This window comes from Littorina saxatilis, linkage group LG13 (assembly GCF_037325665.1).
Source record: "Littorina saxatilis isolate snail1 linkage group LG13, US_GU_Lsax_2.0, whole genome shotgun sequence".
NCBI classification, from domain to species: domain Eukaryota; kingdom Metazoa; phylum Mollusca; class Gastropoda; order Littorinimorpha; family Littorinidae; genus Littorina; species Littorina saxatilis.
In genome coordinates, this window is record NC_090257.1 from 38,198,496 (window position 1) to 38,219,165 (window position 20,670).

Below are 20,670 nucleotides of genomic sequence, written 5' to 3' on the forward strand. Positions count from 1 at the left end.
TTTTTCTCAAGTGACTCAAAAAACACTCGTGTTGTAACCTCTATATCTGCTCTGTGTCCAAACTTTATATTGTGACACCCGCACTCTGTAAAAGTTACTGCTTATTTATTTTTTATTTTTTTAAGTCCAATCTAGTCACTGCTGTTTCTAATTACATGTGATGTATTACAGTTGAACCCCCCTATTTTAAGACCCCCGATTTTAAGACTCCCTCCTTTTTAAGACCCGATTTCTCAGATTTTTGGAGGTCAAAAGGGGGTTCCCATGTACTCTGGTTCAAGGTAAACATAGCCTGGACGACTGTACCTTTGCTCCGTTTCCAAACTGTACAATGTTACATTATAGCAATGCACTCTGTAGCATTTAGTGACAAGAAAATCACCATACCTCTGTCCGCTTCAGACGGTTCTCAAGCCGCTTCTCTTTCCGCGTACTCTTGACGGCATCCATCTTCAGCGCTTTGCTCTCATCTGAAAAACAAGAAGTTAGGAGTGGGTTAGATAGGGATTGTGAGGGAAGCTGACGTTCAAAATATACCTTGCTTCTCGTGCGAACCAGAGAGAATTACTCAACAAATCTCTATCAATCCTTCCTCATGCATACCCACACACACATTCACGGGCACACACACATGCATTCACTGGCACACACATGCACACGCACACACACATACACACACACACACACACACAAACACAGCGTGCTTGCGCATGCACACAAACAAGCACACACACACTCTCTCTCTCTCTCGCATACACACACAATGTGCTTGTGCATGCACAAAAACACACACACACACACACACACACACACACAACACACACACACACAACACACACACAAACACACACACACACCACACACACACACACACACAAACACACACGCACACACACACACACAAACACACACACACACACACACACACACACACACACACACACACACACACACTCTCTCTCTAATCTCTCTCGCAAAGTTGCATGACCAGAGAGAAAGATGTGAGGATGAAGGCGGTGGGGCGAGTTGACAGACACAGATGTTATTGCTTGTCCAGAGAGAAAGATGTGAGGATTAAGGCGGTGGGGCGAGTTGACAGACACAGATGTTATTGCTTGTCCAGAGAGAAAGATGTGAGGATTAAGGCGGTGGGGCGAGTTGACAGACACAGATGTTATTGCTTGTCCAGAGAGAAAGATGTGAGGATTAAGGCGGTGGGGCGAGTTGACAGACACAGATGTTATTGCTTGTCCAGGTTTTTCATGTCTTTCCGTTTAATTTCCTTTCCTTTCTCAGTTTACATGTTTGAAACATACATTTAGAAACTGAATCCAAAAACTGATGACTGGCTATCAATCATTCTTGCCAGAGACTGGAGGAAACAGACACACTTTCCAAGCTTAAGTTCTTCTTCTCTTCTTCTTCTTCGTTCATGGGCTGAAACTCCCACGTTCACTCATGTTTTTACATGAGTGGGTTTTTACGTGTACGACCGTTTTTACCCCGCCATTCAGACAACATACGCCGATTTCGGGGGAAGCATGCTGGGTATTTTTGTGTTTCTATAACCCACCGAACTCTGACATGGATTACAGGATCTTTTCCATGCGCACTTGGTCTTGTGCTTGCGTGTACACATGAAGGAGGATAAGACACTAGCAGGTCTGCACATAAGTTGACCTGGGAGATTGGAAAAATCTCCACCCTTAACCCACCAGGCAGCCGCGGCCGGGATTCGAACTCACGACTTTCCGATTTAGGAGGCCGAATTGTCCTACCACTACGCCCTTCGAAGCTAAGTTCATTATCTGTGTCATTAGTTTCTTTGTCTTCCGGTCCACTATTAATACCTTAATACTTTTGGGTTGGCATACCTCATGTGATTGTAATGTTTTGTTTTGTCATAAATTAAATGTTCCAATATTATGACTTACCATTGTTTCATTTTTACATTTAGTCAAGTTTTGACTAAATGTTTTAACGTAGAGGGGGGAATCGAGACGAGGGTGTGGTGTATGTGTGTGTGTGTGTGTAGAGAGATTCAGAGAAAACTACTGGACCGATCTTCATGAAACTTGACATGAGAGATCCTGAGTATGGTATCTCCAGATGTTTTTTTCATTTTTTTTATAAATGTCTTTGATGACGTCATATCCGGCTTTTCGTGAAAGTTGAGGCGGCACTGTCACGCTCTCATTTTTCACCCAAATTGGTTGAAATTTTGGTCAAGTAATCTTCGACGAAGCCCGGACTTTGGTATTGCATTTCAGCTTGAAGGCTTAAAAATTAAATAATGAGTTTGCTCATTAAAGTTGTCATTAAAATCGATTTTTCGATTTTAAAATTGATTGCATTGTATTCTTCATCACATTCTGAATCTAAAAATATATACATATGTCATGTTTACTCTTAAAATGTGATCACAATTAACGAAAATAGATTAATTAATCTTACGATTAAAATTTAAGAAATCGATCCAAAAATGATTTCATCTTATTCTTTATCATTTCCTGATTCCAAAAACATAAAGATATGATAGGTTGGATTCAAAACAAGCTCAGAAAGTTAACAAGAATACAGTAAAGCGCGCTTTCCTGCTTAGCACAATACGCTACCGCGCTAATCTGGCGTGTCAATATCACTACGTTTTGCACGTGGGAGGTGAGCGATTTCCTTCACAAGGTTATATCGCGACGGGGAAAGGGGGAAGATGGGATATAGAGCCACTTGTCAATTGTTTCTTGTTCACAAAAGCACTAATCAAAAAATTGCTCCAGGGGCTTGCAACGTAGTACAATATATTACCTTACTGGGAGAATGCAAGTTTCCAGTACAAAGGACTTAACATACAGTGCAAGACAATAAATTAGATAACCAGAGAGAACAAAAGAAACTTAGCAAACAATTAAAGAGAATTCCATTCTGGCAGGACGGAGTTGACATTAAAGCAGTGTAACCTTTGCTTGCAAATTACTCTGCTAGCACTGTCTCGAAACTAACGCGATAGTCGGACAGAGTTGCGCCCCTGGAACGGCAGGTAGTTCCGGTTTGTGTATGTAAAATGGAACCGCATGACAATCTGCCCTTCAATTTCTTTACCCACGTAGTTTGAACAGCAGACACAGTAACGTGTCGGCCGCGGGCTATGGCAGGGACGGACAACTCCCTTATCACTTTCGTTTTGAGACAATGCTATTAAGCTGTACTTGTGCAGTCCTTTAAAAATTCAGCAGTACAGAGGTAACAGACAGAAAGACCAACTGCACGATTCAGCACACACGATCACACACACACACACACACACACACACACACACACACACACACATGCACACACACACACACACACACACACAATCTTGTCCCCGCATCTGTTGGGAATGAATGCAGTTCAGAATGACCCCTGCCTGTTTGTCAGGCTATTATGTTTGACAGAAAACATGACCCACATTGTGACACTGACCTACAGGAACTTTGACACACTGGAATGCATTAGATATCACAAGTACATTAATTTATGTACACTCTGTATGTAGATAATAATAATAACAAGAAGAGCAAACGCTCGATCGAGTCACTTTCGCAGTTCTGAATATTATATGAGGCATCAGATGGACAGGAAGAAATTGCTATTCACAACACAATGAGTCACGTTCACATAAAATTTGAGCCCGGTCACTTTTATAGTTTCCGAGAAAAGCCCAACGTTAAGTTGTGTGTTGCCGAACAGAAAAGGCTAGTTATCTCCCTTGTTTTTCTGATAACGTTCGTAAAAGGCTACAGATGTAAATACTTTGATGTAAAGAATAATCCTACAAAGTTTCAATCACATCCGATGAACTTTGTCAAAGATATAAAATGTCTAATTTTTCCTTTGACGCTGACCTGTGACCTTGAAAAAGGTCAAAGGTCAACGAAACCATCGTTAAAGTGTAGAGGTCATTGGAGGTCACGACTAAACAAAATATGAGCCCGATCGCTTTGATAGTTTCCGAGAAAAGTCCAACGTTAAGGTGGTGTCTACGGCCGGACGGCCGGCCGGACGGCCGGACAGACTAACACTGACCGATTACATAGAGTCACTTTTTCTCAAGTGACTCAATAATAATAACGATTACTTATATAGCGCGTAAACCTCGTGGTGACGAGCCCAGAGCGCTTTACACTTACACAATCATAATACAAACAAGGAAAGAGAACTAAATCCGAATAAATTCAAACATGGTCACACACACCCACACACGCTAGATAAAAGGGATACGATCATACATGACCCTGGGTAAGTTCATGCGCGCACCCTTCAACTGTATTTCAAATACCGTACTCGCAGAGATAAAATTGCAGGTGACTTAAATGTTAAAAAAAATTAAGCATGCAAGCTGAATTAATACTATTCTCCAAACCAGCCTATTAGTATTATATTTGCAGTAATTGAGTCTTAAGCTTATGGTTATTATTTTATTGAAAGACTGTCTTCTCTACTCCTAGAAAAATCTCAGTTGCCCACTTTACACAAAAACAGAAACCTGCAACTGTAACGCACAAAATATTCTATCAAAATTCAAATAGTCTTCTTCTTTATGAGTTTGTGTAATGCAGCTCCCACACGCACTCGTCTTTTGCAATAGTGGGCGTGGGCTTTTATGTGTCTGAAATTGCACCCCCCCCCCCCACCCATGCCATTCTAGTCATACAGTCATTAACTCCTTAATTGGGTGGGGGGGAAGGGTAAATATTTTCATTAGAAATACAGATGGGGACTCTCTTTAGAAAGAATACGGTACAAATGACCTGACCCAATAAATATTCTTATCTAGCGACACACAACATTTCATCCTCAGGTGAAAGAAGTGAAAGAAGGGAAAGAGTTCAGCCAAGCGGAGTGAGATATCAAACACATCAGTCGTGTGTGAATGTTTGTCACTGTTAGGTCCGAAGCAAAAATTTACCAACGCCTGTAAAGAATGTGAAGCTATCGAGGAGGCCTGAGCATCAGGATCAACGCCCGTGATAGACAGGTGAGTGAGTTTAAGTTCTGTTAAGTTTGTGTCTGCAATAGGACACTGCCTGACCTGCTTGAGGAACATGTCGTTTTGATTCCGGGGGTCATACAGTAAAAGTAAGTGGCAGAGTACATCTTGTGCTAATCTAATGCTGCTCGAGCTCAGCCGTTGGAACTATATGCTAATTTCCTTTTGTACATGGTGCATTTGGAGCGTCTTTCTTTCTTTATTTGGTGTTTAACGTCGTTTTCAACCACGAAGGTTATATCGCGACGGGGAAAGGGGGAAGATGGGATAGAGCCACTTGTCAATTGTTTCTTGTTCACAAAAGCACTAATCAAAAATTTGCTCCAGGGGCTTGCAACGTAGTACAATATATTACCTTACTGGGAGAATGCAAGTTTCCAGTACAAAGGACTTAACATTTCTTACATACTGCTTGACTAAAATCTTTACAAAAATTGACTATATTCTATACATAAGAAACATTTAACAAGGGTAAAAGGAGAAACAGAATCCGTTAGTCGCCTCTTACGACATGCTGGGGAGCATCGGGTAAAGGACTTAACATTTCTTACATACTGCTTGACTAAAATCTTTACAAAAATTGACTATATTCTATACATAAAAAACATTTAACAAGGGTAAAAGGAGAAACAGAATCCGTTAGTCGCCTCTTACGACATGCTGGGGAGCATCGGGTAAATTCTTCCCCCTAACCCGCGGGGGGGGGGTATTTGGAGCGTTCTCACAGAGCATACAGGTATTAATTCAGAGACAAAGTTATTTACAGGAAAAAGGAGTTCATAGTTAAAGGCAGCACCAGTGAACAATGTTTTTTTGTGCTTTTTGTTCTCCAAGGATGCACAACTTCAAAATAAAACCCTGCTCTCTAGATGTTCATCAAAATATGAACACAAAAGTTGACAGTGATCAATCAATCAATCAATGAGGCTTATATCGCGCATATTCCGTGGGTACAGTTCTAGGCGCTCTGCAGTGATGCCGTGTGAGATGAAATTTTATACGGCCAGTAGATTGCAGCCATGTCGGTGCATATTTACCTTTCACGGCCTTATTCCAAGTCACACGGGTATGGTAGACAATTATTAACTGTGCCTAAGCAATTTTGCCAGGAAAGACCCTTTTGTCAATCGTGGGATCTTTAACGTGCACACCCAATGTAGTATACACGGGGGGTGGTTCGGACACCGAAGAGAGTCTGCACACAAAGTTGACTCTGTGAAATAAATTTCCGCCGAACCTGGGATCGAACTCGCGCTGACAGCGGCCAACTGAATACAAATCCAGCGCGCTACCAACTGAGCTATACCCCCGCTGATGGTTGTATTGCACTCATGATTACCCAGGTCTGTTCTACTTCTGGTACAATTTGTAACCCCATAACCAACAACCTCAAGAGAGTATGAGTCATGTAAATATACCAGCTCTTGAAACCTATTTGTTCACCTTGAATTAATTGACCATAAATTATACTGAGTGACCTACCCATTTTAGGTAGGCTCAGTCTCTAAGTCTTAATGCTCCCAGTGTTAAAGACACCTATAGCATTATATATTGTGAATGATGGCTAATATGATCTCAGCTGTCCTTGCTAGTACAGCATGTGGAACTCGATCCCTTTTAAGACTGCCAAACATGAGAAAATCAGGTCTTAAAATGAATATAAATTTACAGATGTGTCAACAAAAAATCTTGAAAAGTAAGGATCACTCTTAACAAGGGGGAGTCTCAAACCGGGGGATGGGGGAGAGGGTCTAGAAGGGGGCCGGTAAATCCACGTACTGTACCACAAATGGCCAAAAGGTGTGTTAGACCGCATGTCATACTGTCCTAAAGATTACCTCTTTGCACGGAGCAACGAACATTTATCAAAGCCTAGTCACTACCATGTTAAAGACACCCATTACAATTATTGTGAATGACTGCTATTGTCTGCCTCCTCTGCCCCCCCCCCCCCCCCCCCACCTCACACCAATGGTCAACAAGTTTGTCAGACAGTATTGTTTCCTGCCCTAAGGATTCTGTCCACTGTATTCAGACAGAAGAGTTCTTCAAAACCTAGCTACCAGTGTTGTCAAATATCACGTACTGCCAATGAGAGCTTTCTTTCTTTCTTTCTTTATTTGGTGTTTAACGTAGTTTTCAACAACGAAGGTTATATCGCGACGGGGAAAGGGGGGGAGATGGGATAGAGCCACTTGTTAATTGTTTCTTGTTCACAAAAGCACTAATCAAAAAATTGCTCCAGGGGCTTGCAACGTAGTACAATATATTACCTTACTGGGAGAATGCAAGTTTACAGTACAAAGGACTTAACATTTCTTACATACTACTTGACTTTTCTTTCTTTATTTGGTGTTTAACGTCGTTTTCAACCACGAAGGATATATCGCGACGGGTACTACTTGACTAAAATCTTTACAAACATTGACTATATTCTATACAAAAAACACTTAACAAGGGTAAAAGGAGAAACAGAATCCGTTAGTCACCTCTTACGACATGCTGGGGAGCATCGGGTAAATTCTTCCCCCTAACCCGCGGGGGGGGGGGGGGGGGGGGGGGGGGGGGGGGGGGGGGAATGAGAGCTATAGCTCTCTGTCCAGATCACAAACAGTCAAACTGGTGTACATTTGTTGCCCAAAAGGTCCTTTCCATCTAATTGTGTTAGAAGAGTTTGTTCAAAGGCTGACTGAGCATTAAAAATGCAGAGTGTTTGTTAAACAGAAATTCGAAAGGTGGGTAAACACGAAACCGTTGGAAAATGTTAATACAGTATTGTTATGGTGTGTTAATTATAAATTGTGACAGGGGAGGCTACCGCTCCTTTCACAGCAGACTCTGCACCCGAGTTGTTGGCCTTTAAGTCAACACCGGTGGATTGTGGAATTCTGTTTGTGATGGGGTCTGGTGGTTTCCGATTGTCTGTATGTTCATGGAAACCTTCGGGTTTGCATAAGTTTTTATAGGGCTAAGAAATTAGCCCTAACATTTTCAATCCTGTTTGATTGCACTTCGCCTCCCGAGGTGATCATAGTGTTACGGCCGGGAGGCGATCATAGTGTTACGGCACTCGGTTACAAATACTAAAATAGTGCTTACGGTCAACATTTTGCCAAACATGTTGATGAGCTTAGTGTCTAGTACAAAATGAAGGACTTGCTAGATAAGGTGAACCGCAGAATTTGTAATTGTTCATCAAAATAGACTAATTCCATGTGTTTAGATTGACAGAAAAAATATCTAGTACAAATATGTGTATACACATTCCACCAATGTAATCTGTAATACAGTCACTGCAAGCACGAGTTGTCATGCAAAATTCTGCTCCAATCCTTTTCATTTCTTATTCATGGCCGGAGAATTTCTAAAACATAAAAGCTGCCTTGTTATTGTTGTGCTGCCTCTGTCGTTCACCCTCTTTTCAAACCAATGGAACAAAAATAATAACAAGCTCAAGCCAAAACAAGTCGCGTAAGGCGAAATTACTACATTTAGTCATAGACCATTTATCCTGGACCGCCAACTAGCTCTCTCTCCGCTCTTTCTCTCTATTACGAGGTAGCGGCCTCTCGCATGTAGGAACCTACGCTTACAAGCCTTTCAGAAATCAGGGGGACCTGATATCCGGTGTCGATTGTAAACATGGACGAAGTTGCCGAGGTAAGTTCTGAAAATGCTAAAATAAACTCAGCAAAAGTGCATATGGAACATGTTTTTCGATGAGTTTTGTTAAGTTTAGTTTGGAGTTTTGGAAAATCCAGTCCATTGTCACCTCCCATTGTCACAAATAACTGGAGCGTGCTTTCTTTTCACTGTCTTCGAATCGCTCGCCTTTCAAATCGGACGCAACGCGCCCCTGAAAGTCGAGAGTCGTAACCTCGAAGGGTCACGTGACGAGTTGGCGGTCCAGGCTATTTGGTCTATGATTTAGTCAAGCTGTCGAACTCACGGAATGAAACTAAACGCACTGTATTTTTTTCACCAAAACAGTACAGCTTCTTCAATTCCCGCGAGAAGGAAATCGCTCACCTCCCACGTGCAAAACGCAGTGATATGCACACGCCAGAATAGCGCGGTAGCGTATTGTGCTAAGCAGGAAAGCGCACTTTTCTGTATTCGTGTTAACTTTCTGAGCTTGTTTTGAATACAACCTATCTGTATCATATATATGTTTCTTGAATCAGGAAACAATAAAGAACAAGAAGAGCAAACGCTCGATCGAGTCACTTTCGCAGTTCTGAATATTATATGAGGCATCAGATGGACAGGAAGAAATTGCTATTCACAACACAATGAGTCACGTTCACATAAAATTTGAGCCCGGTCACTTTTATAGTTTCCGAGAAAAGCCCAACGTTAAGTTGTGTGTTGCCGAACAGAAAAGGCTAGTTATCTCCCTTGTTTTTCTGATAACGTTCGTAAAAGGCTACAGATGTAAATACTTTGATGTAAAGAATAATCCTACAAAGTTTCAATCACATCCGATGAACTTTGTCAAAGATATAAAATGTCTAATTTTTCCTTTGACGCTGACCTGTGACCTTGAAAAAGGTCAAAGGTCAACGAAACCATCGTTAAAGTGTAGAGGTCATTGGAGGTCACGACTAAACAAAATATGAGCCCGATCGCTTTGATAGTTTCCGAGAAAAGATATAAAATGTCTAATTTTTCCTTTGACGCTGACCTGTGACCTTGAAAAAGGTCAAAGGTCAACGAAACCATCGTTAAAGTGTAGAGGTCATTGGAGGTCACGACTAAACAAAATATGAGCCCGATCGCTTTGATAGTTTCCGAGAAAAGTCCAACGTTAAGGTGGTGTCTACGGACGGCCGGCCGGACGGACGGACAGACTAACACTGACCGATTACATAGAGTCACTTTTTCTCAAGTGACTCAATAAAATGAAATCATTTTTGGATCGATTTCTTAAATCTTAATCGTAAGACTAATTAATCTATTTTCGTTAATTGTGATCACATTTTAAGAGTAAACATGACATATGTATATATTTTTAGATTCAGAATGTGATGAAGAATACGATGCAATCAATTTTAAATCTGTTTGCGAAAAATCGATTTTAATGACAACTTTAATGAGCAAACTCATTAATTAATTTGTAAGCCTCCAAGCTGAAATGCAATACCAAAAACCGGGCGTCGTCGAAGATTACTTGACCAAAATTTCAACCAATTTGGTTGAAAAATGAGAGCGTGACAGTGCCACCTCAACTTTCACGAAAAGTCGGATATGACGTCATCAAAGACATTTATCAACAAGAGGCGAAGCCTTCGAGGCTCACGTAAGAAATCGACAAACAGTAACACAAACTCAATCACTCCGTCACACACACACACACACACACACACACACACACACACACACACACACACACACACACACAGTAAGCATAGGTGAAACTGTGCAAGAAAGCGAGACACTAGATCTAGCTCTGTCTGTCTGCATGTAGCCTACTTACAGGGACACGACTGCCAACTAGTCTCGGCCCGCTCAAAATAAAAAATAACAATGACCGAGACTTTCAGTAATTCCTTCTCACCCTCTTACGCCATAATGTGACGTCTTCAAATGATGAAATGTTAAAGTTTCTACCACAGACATACACACGCACAAACAAACACACACACACGCACAAACGCACAGACAGAAAAAGTTACGATCGCATAGGCTACACTTACGTGAGCCAAAAAAATGAAAAAAACGTCTGGGGATATCATACCCAGGAACTCCCATGTAAAATTTCATGAAGATCGGTCTAGTAGTTTTCTCTAAATCGCTCTACACACACACACACACATACACCACACCCTCGTCTCGATTCCCCCCTCTACGTTAAAACGTTTAGTCAAAACTTGACTAAATGTAAAAACATGGCAGAGTCATTATAGAAAAGGTTCACGGCACTCTCAAAACTTCTGAAACGCTCATGAATACAGAGACAACTTGGGACCTAATGCCTGAGAAGCATAAACAAAACTAAAAGTTCTTACAGAACTGGCTTACAATACTGTGGAACCCCCCCCCCCCCCCCCTTTTAAGACCTCCAAAAATGTGAGAAAATCAGGTCTTAGAGTCTTAAAAAGGACGGTCTTAAAAAGGAGGGAGTCTTAAAATGGGGGTAAAATTACACAGGTTATGAACAAAAACTCTGAACAAGAAGGGCAAAGCCCATACGACTCACATGCTTGACCTTTACATGACCTTGACCTTCAGCTAAACCTAGCAATGACATCATACACTAAGAACTGCTTTACACATTTTTCCTACCAAAATACATGTGGTCATGCAACACAAAGCTGTTAATTCAAGACATAGGAAGTACAATGGTGCTTATTGGCTCTTTCTACCATGAGATATGGTCACTTTTAGTGGTTCACTACCTTATTTTGGTCACATTTCATAAGGGTCAAAGTGACCTCGACCTTGATCATATGTGACCAAATGTGTCTCATGATGAAAGCATAACATATGCCCCACATAATTTTTAAGTTTGAAACAGTTATCTTCCATAGTTCAGGGTCAAGGTCACTTCAAAATATGTATACAATCCAACTTTGAAGAGCTCCTGTGACCTTGACCTTGAAGCAAGGTAAACCAAACTGGTATCAAAAGATGGGGCTTACTTTGCCCTATATATCATATACAGGTGAGGTATTCAATCTCAAAAACTTCAGAGAAAATGGGAAAAATGTGAAAAATAGCTGTTTTTTAGACAATATTTATGGCCCCTGCGACCTTGACCTTGCTATGTATGTTTTTTGGGGCCTTGTCATCATACACCATCTTGCCAAATTTGGTACTGATAGACTGAATAGTGTCCAAGAAATATCCAACGTTAAAGTTTTCCGGACGGACGGACGACTCGGGTGAGTACATACTCACTTTTGCTTCGCATGCGAGTCAAAAAGGACGGTCTTAAAAAGAAGGAAGTCTTAAATTGGGGGGTCTTAAAAGGGGGGTTCCACTGTACTGCATTAAGTTGCTTGAAAGGCTTCACTGGTGGAAGCTAGCCGTGTAAATTAACAAAAAGCTTCACTATCATAGCTCTAGTTCACAGGTTTAATTCGCTCAAGCATGACAACAAGACGTTTCGCTTCACTGATGCTATTCTACCTCACTGACTGCCACTGTTTACATTCAAGGAGGACTTAGTGAATCAAGGCAACATAATCTTCACTCACAGTAAACTCATGCAGATACGACTACCTGTGCAGCTGTCTGAGCTTAAATGCTCCAAAACTCAGGTATTTGTCCTGGGTTCATGTTAAGTTTGATTCTATGTGAGTAGCTTAATGTCCTACTTGAAGTTACTTGCTGATATCTTTTACCAAAGGAAGTTGATTGTCAAGGTATGACAGAAGAATTTCATGATGACGTGAATTGACACATTATTTTCCAGTATAAAATTGTCTTAGTTTGTTCTTGATGAATCCAAGTATCTAACAGAAAACGGAACTATTATACACATGTAGTGATAATACATGACATCTATTTTTACAGCGTGCATATTGTAAACAAGTATCTTTGTTAAAATTTAATAATTGCTATCATCTTTCACAAAATTAAGTTCAACATCAAGGAATATATGACAGAAGACTTAATTCTATGCAAAGGTTAGTGGGTCCATACATTTCTTTCTACAGCTTTATACTTGTGTAAGCTTGGGAACGACAGTTACGGTACACATGTACTTTTGCGCATCCGTTTGAACTCGTGGTACCTCTGTGCTATCGAGGACTCAAACCTGTACTATCGGGGATCCACTTAAGGTTTCCGAGACTGTGTTTTGTCTGTATTGAAATGGTCTGGCGGAAGAGCCGATTCTTAAATTTGCATAGGTAAAATGATCGCTTTTCGGTACCCGACACCCCTCTGAGTTGAATTTGTTTTAACCTTGTGAGGTAGGCACGCGGGATGTTATGGGTTGGGGTTAATCACTTTTCGCTGGGGCATCGAACCGAACAGACGTATCCAGTGAGCGGTCGAGTGGCACTGGTTTGCTACGAACAGGAAAGAAACCGTGATGTGATTTTTCTGAGACGGGTATGTTATTCATATGCTATTTTCATATAATGGGTAAAACAGCATTAAAGTGTGCAGGTTGTGACATGCTTTGGGAGGATTTATTTGGATGTTCAAGTAGATTGTTTTGTGAGTTGAATGTTCGGGAAAACTTTTGTTTATTGAATGTTTTGGAAAACCGTTTGAGTGTTTGGGAGAACTGTATTGTGGGCATGATATTTGGAAGGAATGATGTGTTTTGTTGTTGTTAAAGGATTTAGTTTGTGGTAGTTGAAATTGTTGAGTTGTTTATGTATGCTTATGGCGTGCATTCTGTGATTTGCAGGATGGCGGAATGTGCGACGAGGTTTTTAGAAGAGGGATTTTAGTCAGGTTTCGGTAGAGGGGCGTAGTTAGATTCAGTTAGTTTTCAGTAGACGGGGTTTCGTTAGAGGGGTGCAGTTAGAATTCGTTTGTTTTAGATTAGAGTTTTATTGTGTTTTTGTTGTTGATTTTTTTGACTAAGTTGAGAGTGAGGATTTAGAGTAGAGTTTTGAAGTGTAGTTTGGAGGGAGGATTTAAAGTATTGTTTTAAAGCATAGTTTTAGAGTGGGAATCTAAAACATAGCTTTAGAGTAAAGGATTCAGAGTTTTGTTTGGGGTTGTTCTAGTTCCAGAGAGTAATACATTGGAAGTTTTGTATTTGAAGGTAAACCCCCGCTTTCCCACACATTCCCCTCATCATCTTATGGAAATAAAGAACCTGGTAATTTAACTAGTGTCAGTTGTTTTGAGTGTCTGAGCTTGGTGAGAAAGGGGCACTCTGTAAATTTTGACCCCGTGATCAGGGTAAAGTACATTTGGCACTCGGTTACACTTGTACAACACAGGGTTTAAATATGAGAAATGTATCATATCAGTTTAATGACAATTAACTACTATTTAACTCAGGGTACCAAAATCATAAGTGGAAACATGATCGGCTTTTTTCACCAGTCATCTGCAGACTGTCACTGTCAACTCGATCATAACACACATGTAGTCTGCCTATATTAAACCTATCTGTGAACAACTTGTGAATAACACAGTGACATGTACACAAACACACATCTTGCTTGTCAAGGCATAAATTACAATTCTAAATGAGATAACTGGGCCTTGAGATATATATGTAACACTGTCTCTACAGCTTAAGTGTATCTGTAACAATCTTATACAACGAGGCACAGAGATAAAAATATCAGTACATGTATCACTAGAACAGCTTATCAGTCCTTGCCCTACTCCAATCATCACAGGTAAGATTTCTGATCCCACTCTCTAAAAGGACAGATGCAGGCATGGTACTCATAAGCTGAAAGAGTTTTTCCCTGAAAGTTTGTGATTTTTGCCTTTTTAACACGATCTTCAGACTGGCCTTCTCAAATAAAGCCCAAATCAAATCTTAAAAGTTTTGTAAACGTATGCTGATTTTCGCAAATGTGCATGTAAGAACAGAAGCCAAAGAAAACTGACGACGATAAAGTGCCTCACCATTTCAAGAATATTGTAACATTGTAAATCTACTTCTACAGGACTATAGTAAATATCAACGGACAGACTTGATCAGAAGAAAGGACTGACATTATTTATAGCTGAAATACATTCCCAACCGACTTATAACATGCAGTTAAATGTGTTATCTGCAGGCAATAGACCTACATCTTGTATGTGGCCCAGTTAACAGCAGAGCTGGCTGAACAGTAGATTCCAATAGAAGAAGCACAGTTGGGGCACGATTTCTCATGTCAATTGTGCAATTAAGCCATGTTGTCACATTCTTCTTCCCTTCTAAAATCTTTTGTTGGCTTACTTGGAAAGAATCTATCCAAAATCAAGTATGCCTAAGTGGGTTTGCCAGAATAAAAACCATGTACATTTTCATTTGGTAGGCCAAGTGACCGGCTGTATCTAAGTTACGAAATTGTATTGACTGAATATTACTCTTTTCCTGAAGTTTTCATGAACTCTTCTTTTCATACCCCAGGATATACAACTGGACAATTCTTTTTCTTTTCCATTAATGACTGTTGTCTCCCATGTCCGCAATGATTATGAAAACTTCAACCCTCCCGCGGGTTAGGGGGAAGAATTTACCCGATGCTCCCCAGCATGTCGTAAGAGGCGACTAACGGATTCTGTTTCTCCTTTTACCCTTGTTAAGTGTTTCTTGTATAGAATATAGTCAATGTTTGTAAAGATTTTAGTCAAGCAGTATGTAAGAAATGTTAAGTCCTTTGTACTGGAAACTTGCATTCTCCCAGTAAGGTAATATATTGTACTACCAGACCTGTTTACCCTAAACCCGAGGCAAGAGTACTTTCCCAAAAAGTTGAGTGTATTTTTCAAAAAGTTGGTGTACTTTGCAAGCAAAGCCATATGGGCGAGGGAAAATGTACGCGTGGGTGCAAACGTGTTTGTGTAAGAATAGCATGTCTTGTGAACACCTTCAGAATTTAACTCCTTCCAATACAACAGGGATAAAACAATTTTATTTACCTGTCAGTTTATAGCATTATAACCAGTGTCTTCCAAACAGATTGATAATGAAAAGATGAAGTTCGTGAAATAACATCTGCGGTTGACAGTGGCAAGTTCAGTTTTACAATCATCTCAGAAAACATTGCTTCAGCACGGACTACAGCCTTTTCTTCTGGGAGGATTTGCTTTGCGGGAATGAACATCATAAGGCAAAAAAAAAAAAATAGTCTGTTTACGGTAACCCGACCGACCCTATTTTTTTCGCGCGACCCTAGACTTTTTTTTGGCATTTGGGGAGAAAAAAAAATCTTTTGGTTTTTTTGGCAAAATAACGTAAAACAAGAGGCGAAGCCTTCAAGGCTCACGTAAGAAATCGACAAACAGTAACACAAACTCAATCACTCCGTCACACATACACACACACACACACCCACACACACAGTAAGCATAGGTGAAACTGTGCAAGAAAGCGAGACACTAGATCTGCCAACTAGTCTCGGCCTGCTCACAATAACAATGACCGAGACTTTCAGTAATTCCTTCGCGTGACGTCTAACCCTCTTACGTCATAATGTGACGTCTTCACACACGTCAAACACTTTTGACCGAGACGTAATCTTCTTATGCGAGCTTTACATAGACTCGGAAATGTTAAAGTTTCTATCACACACGCACGCACGCACGCACGCACAGACAGACAAAAGTTAGCATCGCATAGGCTACACTTACGTGAGCCAAATATGGTTTTTTGGGGAAAAAAAAAAAAATTTCCCGACCTACCGACCCTATTTTTTTGGCCTATGTTACCGTAAACAGATTTATTATTTTTTGGCCTAATTTCTTGGCAGCTTTCAGCGGATTTCTTTGCAGCAACCCTGTCCAGGTGAGTTTTGGAACTGCAGTGTCGTTCGATGTCATATTTCCCAGCATGGGCAACGGAGAAATCTGATTTACAATACTTGCAGTGTGCATGACTTTTTCCCATAGTAGACTCCACAATTCCTGGCTCTTTCTTATATTTCTCCAAGAAAATCTGCTGCTTCTGCTGTTTAGACTTGGTACAGTCATCCGAAACTGGCACATTTTACCGCTTCATTTTGCCACAATTGTCCAGACGATCGCACGTGCCAACAACTGAACAAGGTTTCCACAGCTGAAGACTCGCTGTCATGGTTATCTCCCTTCGACCGAAACCGGTATCAGTTGTACCATCCCGTAATCAGAACACCAACACCAGAAAACGTATTCTAGACTTTTTCTTATGCGTATTTTGTGCGTGTGTCGCGTATTTGCGTACCGATAATAATTTGGCGTACAAAATACGCCCAAATCGTACTGGTAAACAGGTCTGTACTACGTTGCAAGCCCCTGGAGCAATTTTTTTATTAGTGCTTTTGTGAACAAGAAACAATTAACAAGTGGCTCTATCCCATCTCACCCCCCTTTCCCCATCGCGATATAACCTTTGTGGTTGAAAACGACGTTAAACACCAAATAAAGAAAAAGAAAGAAAACTTCAAAAGCACTAAGATGACCTGAAACTAACAGTTATTGAACCCAAGGGTGTTAAGCATACATTATGTCCAACCCTAAAACGGAAAATCCGCAGGGGGCGATAAAGCTGAACACACACTGCTGAACGTTTTCAAACACAGAGCTGTATATACCTGACAGTCAAACCCAAAATCAATATTATATTTATACACTTTTTCCTGGATTAAACCGGAAAATCAGCACTTCTATGAAGTAATTTTTCTTTTCATCTAATTTTGCCATGCCTGTTGCAGATGAGGTACTGATGCTTTCAACCACAACAACTGGAACACACTGCTGAACCCTACATCTCTGTTCTGAGCAATTCACTCACACACTGGACTCTACATCTCTGTTCTGAGCAATTCACTCACACACTGGACTCTACGCAACATGGCATGCATTCTTAAGCTGCAGAGCTATCTCCTGGCCTTTCTCCTTGCAACTTCCATCACCACAGCCCTGGCGGAAGATGCGGAAGAACCGATAAAAGTTGGAGCACCTGTAACTGCCGTGCAGCAAGGCAAAGACGCGGAAATTAAATGTTCCACCACCCTGGCAGGGAATAACAAACTCTCATGGTACAAAGGTGAAGGAGGCCAGCTGGTCCCTGAGAATAAAAGCTTGTCTGTTTCCGCCAACTACACCACTGGACTACTGACGGTTCAAAACGCCCAGCTCAACGACACAGGAACATACCAGTGTCAAACTGATGGTGGGGTTCACAACGCTACAGCGGAGCTTCACGTGTATGAGATGCCGTCCTACTTCGAAGAGGGCATGATCATTGTGGGCATCACCACTGGCTTAGTGCTTGTGTTCATTATTTGTGCTGTGCACTCATTCATTCGGAATAGAAAACCTAAACCTCCAAAGCCAGCACCTAAAAAGCCAATCAACACTGTACTCTGAAATGACTGATGGGCCCACTAAGCAAGCGTTTCACAGTCTAAAAAGATCATCCAATAGTTTCCTCACTGCTTGTGACAAGCATTAACTACCATTTACCAAGCAAGAAAATCAACAAAATATTAAAAATACCTTCCAATAAAAGAGAAAGGTGAACTCTTCACCTAAAATTTAAAGTCACATCATTTTTGAAGAATGACCTTTGCAAAGTATAGCAGGCAAAACAAGTAATCCTGTAGCTGTGTTTGCCAATCAATTTGAAAGTTTGACATGCGAACATGCAGCCATTACGTCACTGTTTTTGCCATTCAAATCTGACAATTCACACGTTCAATCTGGCCTGGTCAATAATGATCTCCTTCTATGTTGGTAAGTCTGGGCTCAATCCAACATTACAGTGTTCTAGATGGTCGAACGTGTAACAAAGACGTGTACGTGTAGATAGTGCGTCACCGGTGACTTACTTGTTTTCTCCAATGTTTCAAATCATACATTGTTTTGCTCTCACCAAGACAACAGATCTTGGCAAACGCGTTACATTAAAACTAGATTTGATGACGTTACCCGTACTCGTTCCCGTACACGTCCTGAAAAGTGCTGATCTAGATCTTGCTATTACACTGTACCACTTACGAGAGGACACCCCTCGGAGAAGCCAAAACTGAAGAAGAGCAAATATCTTCGAGATTCTAGGGGTCCAGAAACATTTTAATTTACATTCACAATGGTGCAAGCTAGCTGTCCCAAATCTGAGCACAATTATTGTTGTCTCACTTTTACATTTCTTGGAAATCCGTGAATATGCGAAAAGGTGGGGAGCCAGTGTCAATGTCTTTTTCTGCACAGAATTTGCAATGGATGTGAAAAAGTGCTTTTATTTTAAATCTTGGTGAAGATGAATAACATCACCCCCCTGGCAAGATTTTTAACTGTTTAACACTTTCTACCCCACCTTTGTTGACCAAGTTTGTTTTTTTAGCCGAGACCAGCTGTGCTGCAGCAGGTCACTCAAAATTGTAGTAACTGTGTAGTAACTGTTTATCAACACACTGGAATGCAGGCGTTAGATGGACGTTACAGGAAGCGACTGAAACTAACAGTCTGAGCGGATATATCCGTACCTGGTCAGATAGAGCCATATGAGTGGGTACGGATATATCCGTTCCAGGGAGACAATGAGTTAAAGGAGGTCAAGATTTGTACAGACCTGTTTACCCCTAAAACATTGCATGTGTATTTTCTGGGAGCAAAATGAGGCAAATGTGTAGTTTTGTAATTGAATGTGTAGAATTTCTCGTCGACCTATCACAACAACAAGAACAATGATTGCTACTTTTTACCACATGTATTGATTGACTGACAGAAAAATGGGAATTGCAGACAGTGCAATGAGCATGATGTTTTCCTTTCCGCGAAGACAAGGCATGGGTAGTCCTGATGATATTTTGGCAGAAAGACTTGGTTCGGCGCATTGCTCGTCTTTTTCTTTTTGGTCGGTGGCCTTTCGGAGTCAATTTCTTCACAGTTCTCATCTTCACTTTCGTGTGCTCTGCGTTCAGCCATTGTGTCGAAACGCCCGCATGGTTTGGCAGTAACGCTTTCAGTTGTGCCCGGCATTTGCTTGGTGCGACAACAACAATCTCCTGCTGAACGCCACCAAGACCAAGGAGATGGTGGTGGACTTTCGCAGGAAAAAAGGCCCTGTGGCTCCACTGATCATCAACGGCGATCCCATCGAGATGGTGGACTTTTTCAAGTTCTTAGGCACCACCATCTCCAACGACCTGTGCTGGGATGATAACGTTGACGCCATCGTCAAGCGAGCGCGGCAACGCCTCTACTTCTTGCGCCAGCTCAAGAAGTTCCGCCTCAGCCAGGTCATCCTGGTCCAGTTCTACAGGGCCGTGGTGGAGAGCATCTTGACATTCTCCATCACAGTGTGGTACGGCAACACCTCCCAGCTGCTCAAGAACAAGCTGGAGCGTGTGGTGCGCACTGCTAGCAGGATCGTCGGCTGTGAGCTGCCCTCCCTAGCATCCCTCTATGCCAAGCGCATGCTGTCCAGAGCCCAGAAAATTGTGGCTGACGAGTCCCACCCTGGCCATCCCCTCTTCGAGCGCCTGCCCTCAGGTCGTCGATTCCGATCCCTGGGGGCACGCACTTGACGTCTCCAGACCTCTTTCTTCCCCCAAGCTGTTTCCTCCCTCAACGCATCCCATCCCTCAGTTGGGCAGCTTCGCAGTCGGTGATCCTGCTGGCGGTGAGCTCACCACATCCTGTGACTCAGTGTTAGGTGGTGGTGGTGGTGGTGGTGGGGAGGGGGGGGGGGGTGGTTGAGTGGGACTTTGATGTGTGATTTTTATTTTTTTCTATATTTTTAGCTGCATTATTTTAGTCATTCATGAGTGGGTGGGTGGAGGGGATGGGCTAGTTCTAACTATGCATTAGATTATAAAATTGTATTCTGTGTAGACCCTTCCACCAGCATCTTAGACCACTCTTTGTACTTTTTCTTTTAATAGATGATTGTCATTTGTTTTACCTCATGTCTGCCCTGCGTGTGATGGTGTGATCGTGACTGCTGTAGTGTGGGCGTGTGTGTGTTGGTGTGTATGTCAGTGAATGTGTGGGCGTGTGTGTGTGTGTGTCAGTGTGTGTGT

General features: G+C 41.6%; 1 protein-coding gene across 1 annotated transcript in view; it reads right to left on the reverse strand.

The window, feature by feature from the left end:
- Positions 1–200: 200 nt before the first annotated feature.
- Positions 201–20,670, reverse strand: part of LOC138946144 (moesin-like) — a 31,393-nt gene continuing 10,923 nt past the window's right edge. The window contains exon 7 of the mRNA XM_070317651.1: positions 201–470. Coding sequence (XP_070173752.1) covers positions 379–470 — 92 coding nt within the window. The 3' untranslated portion in view covers positions 201–378. The remainder of the gene's footprint in view (positions 471–20,670) is intronic.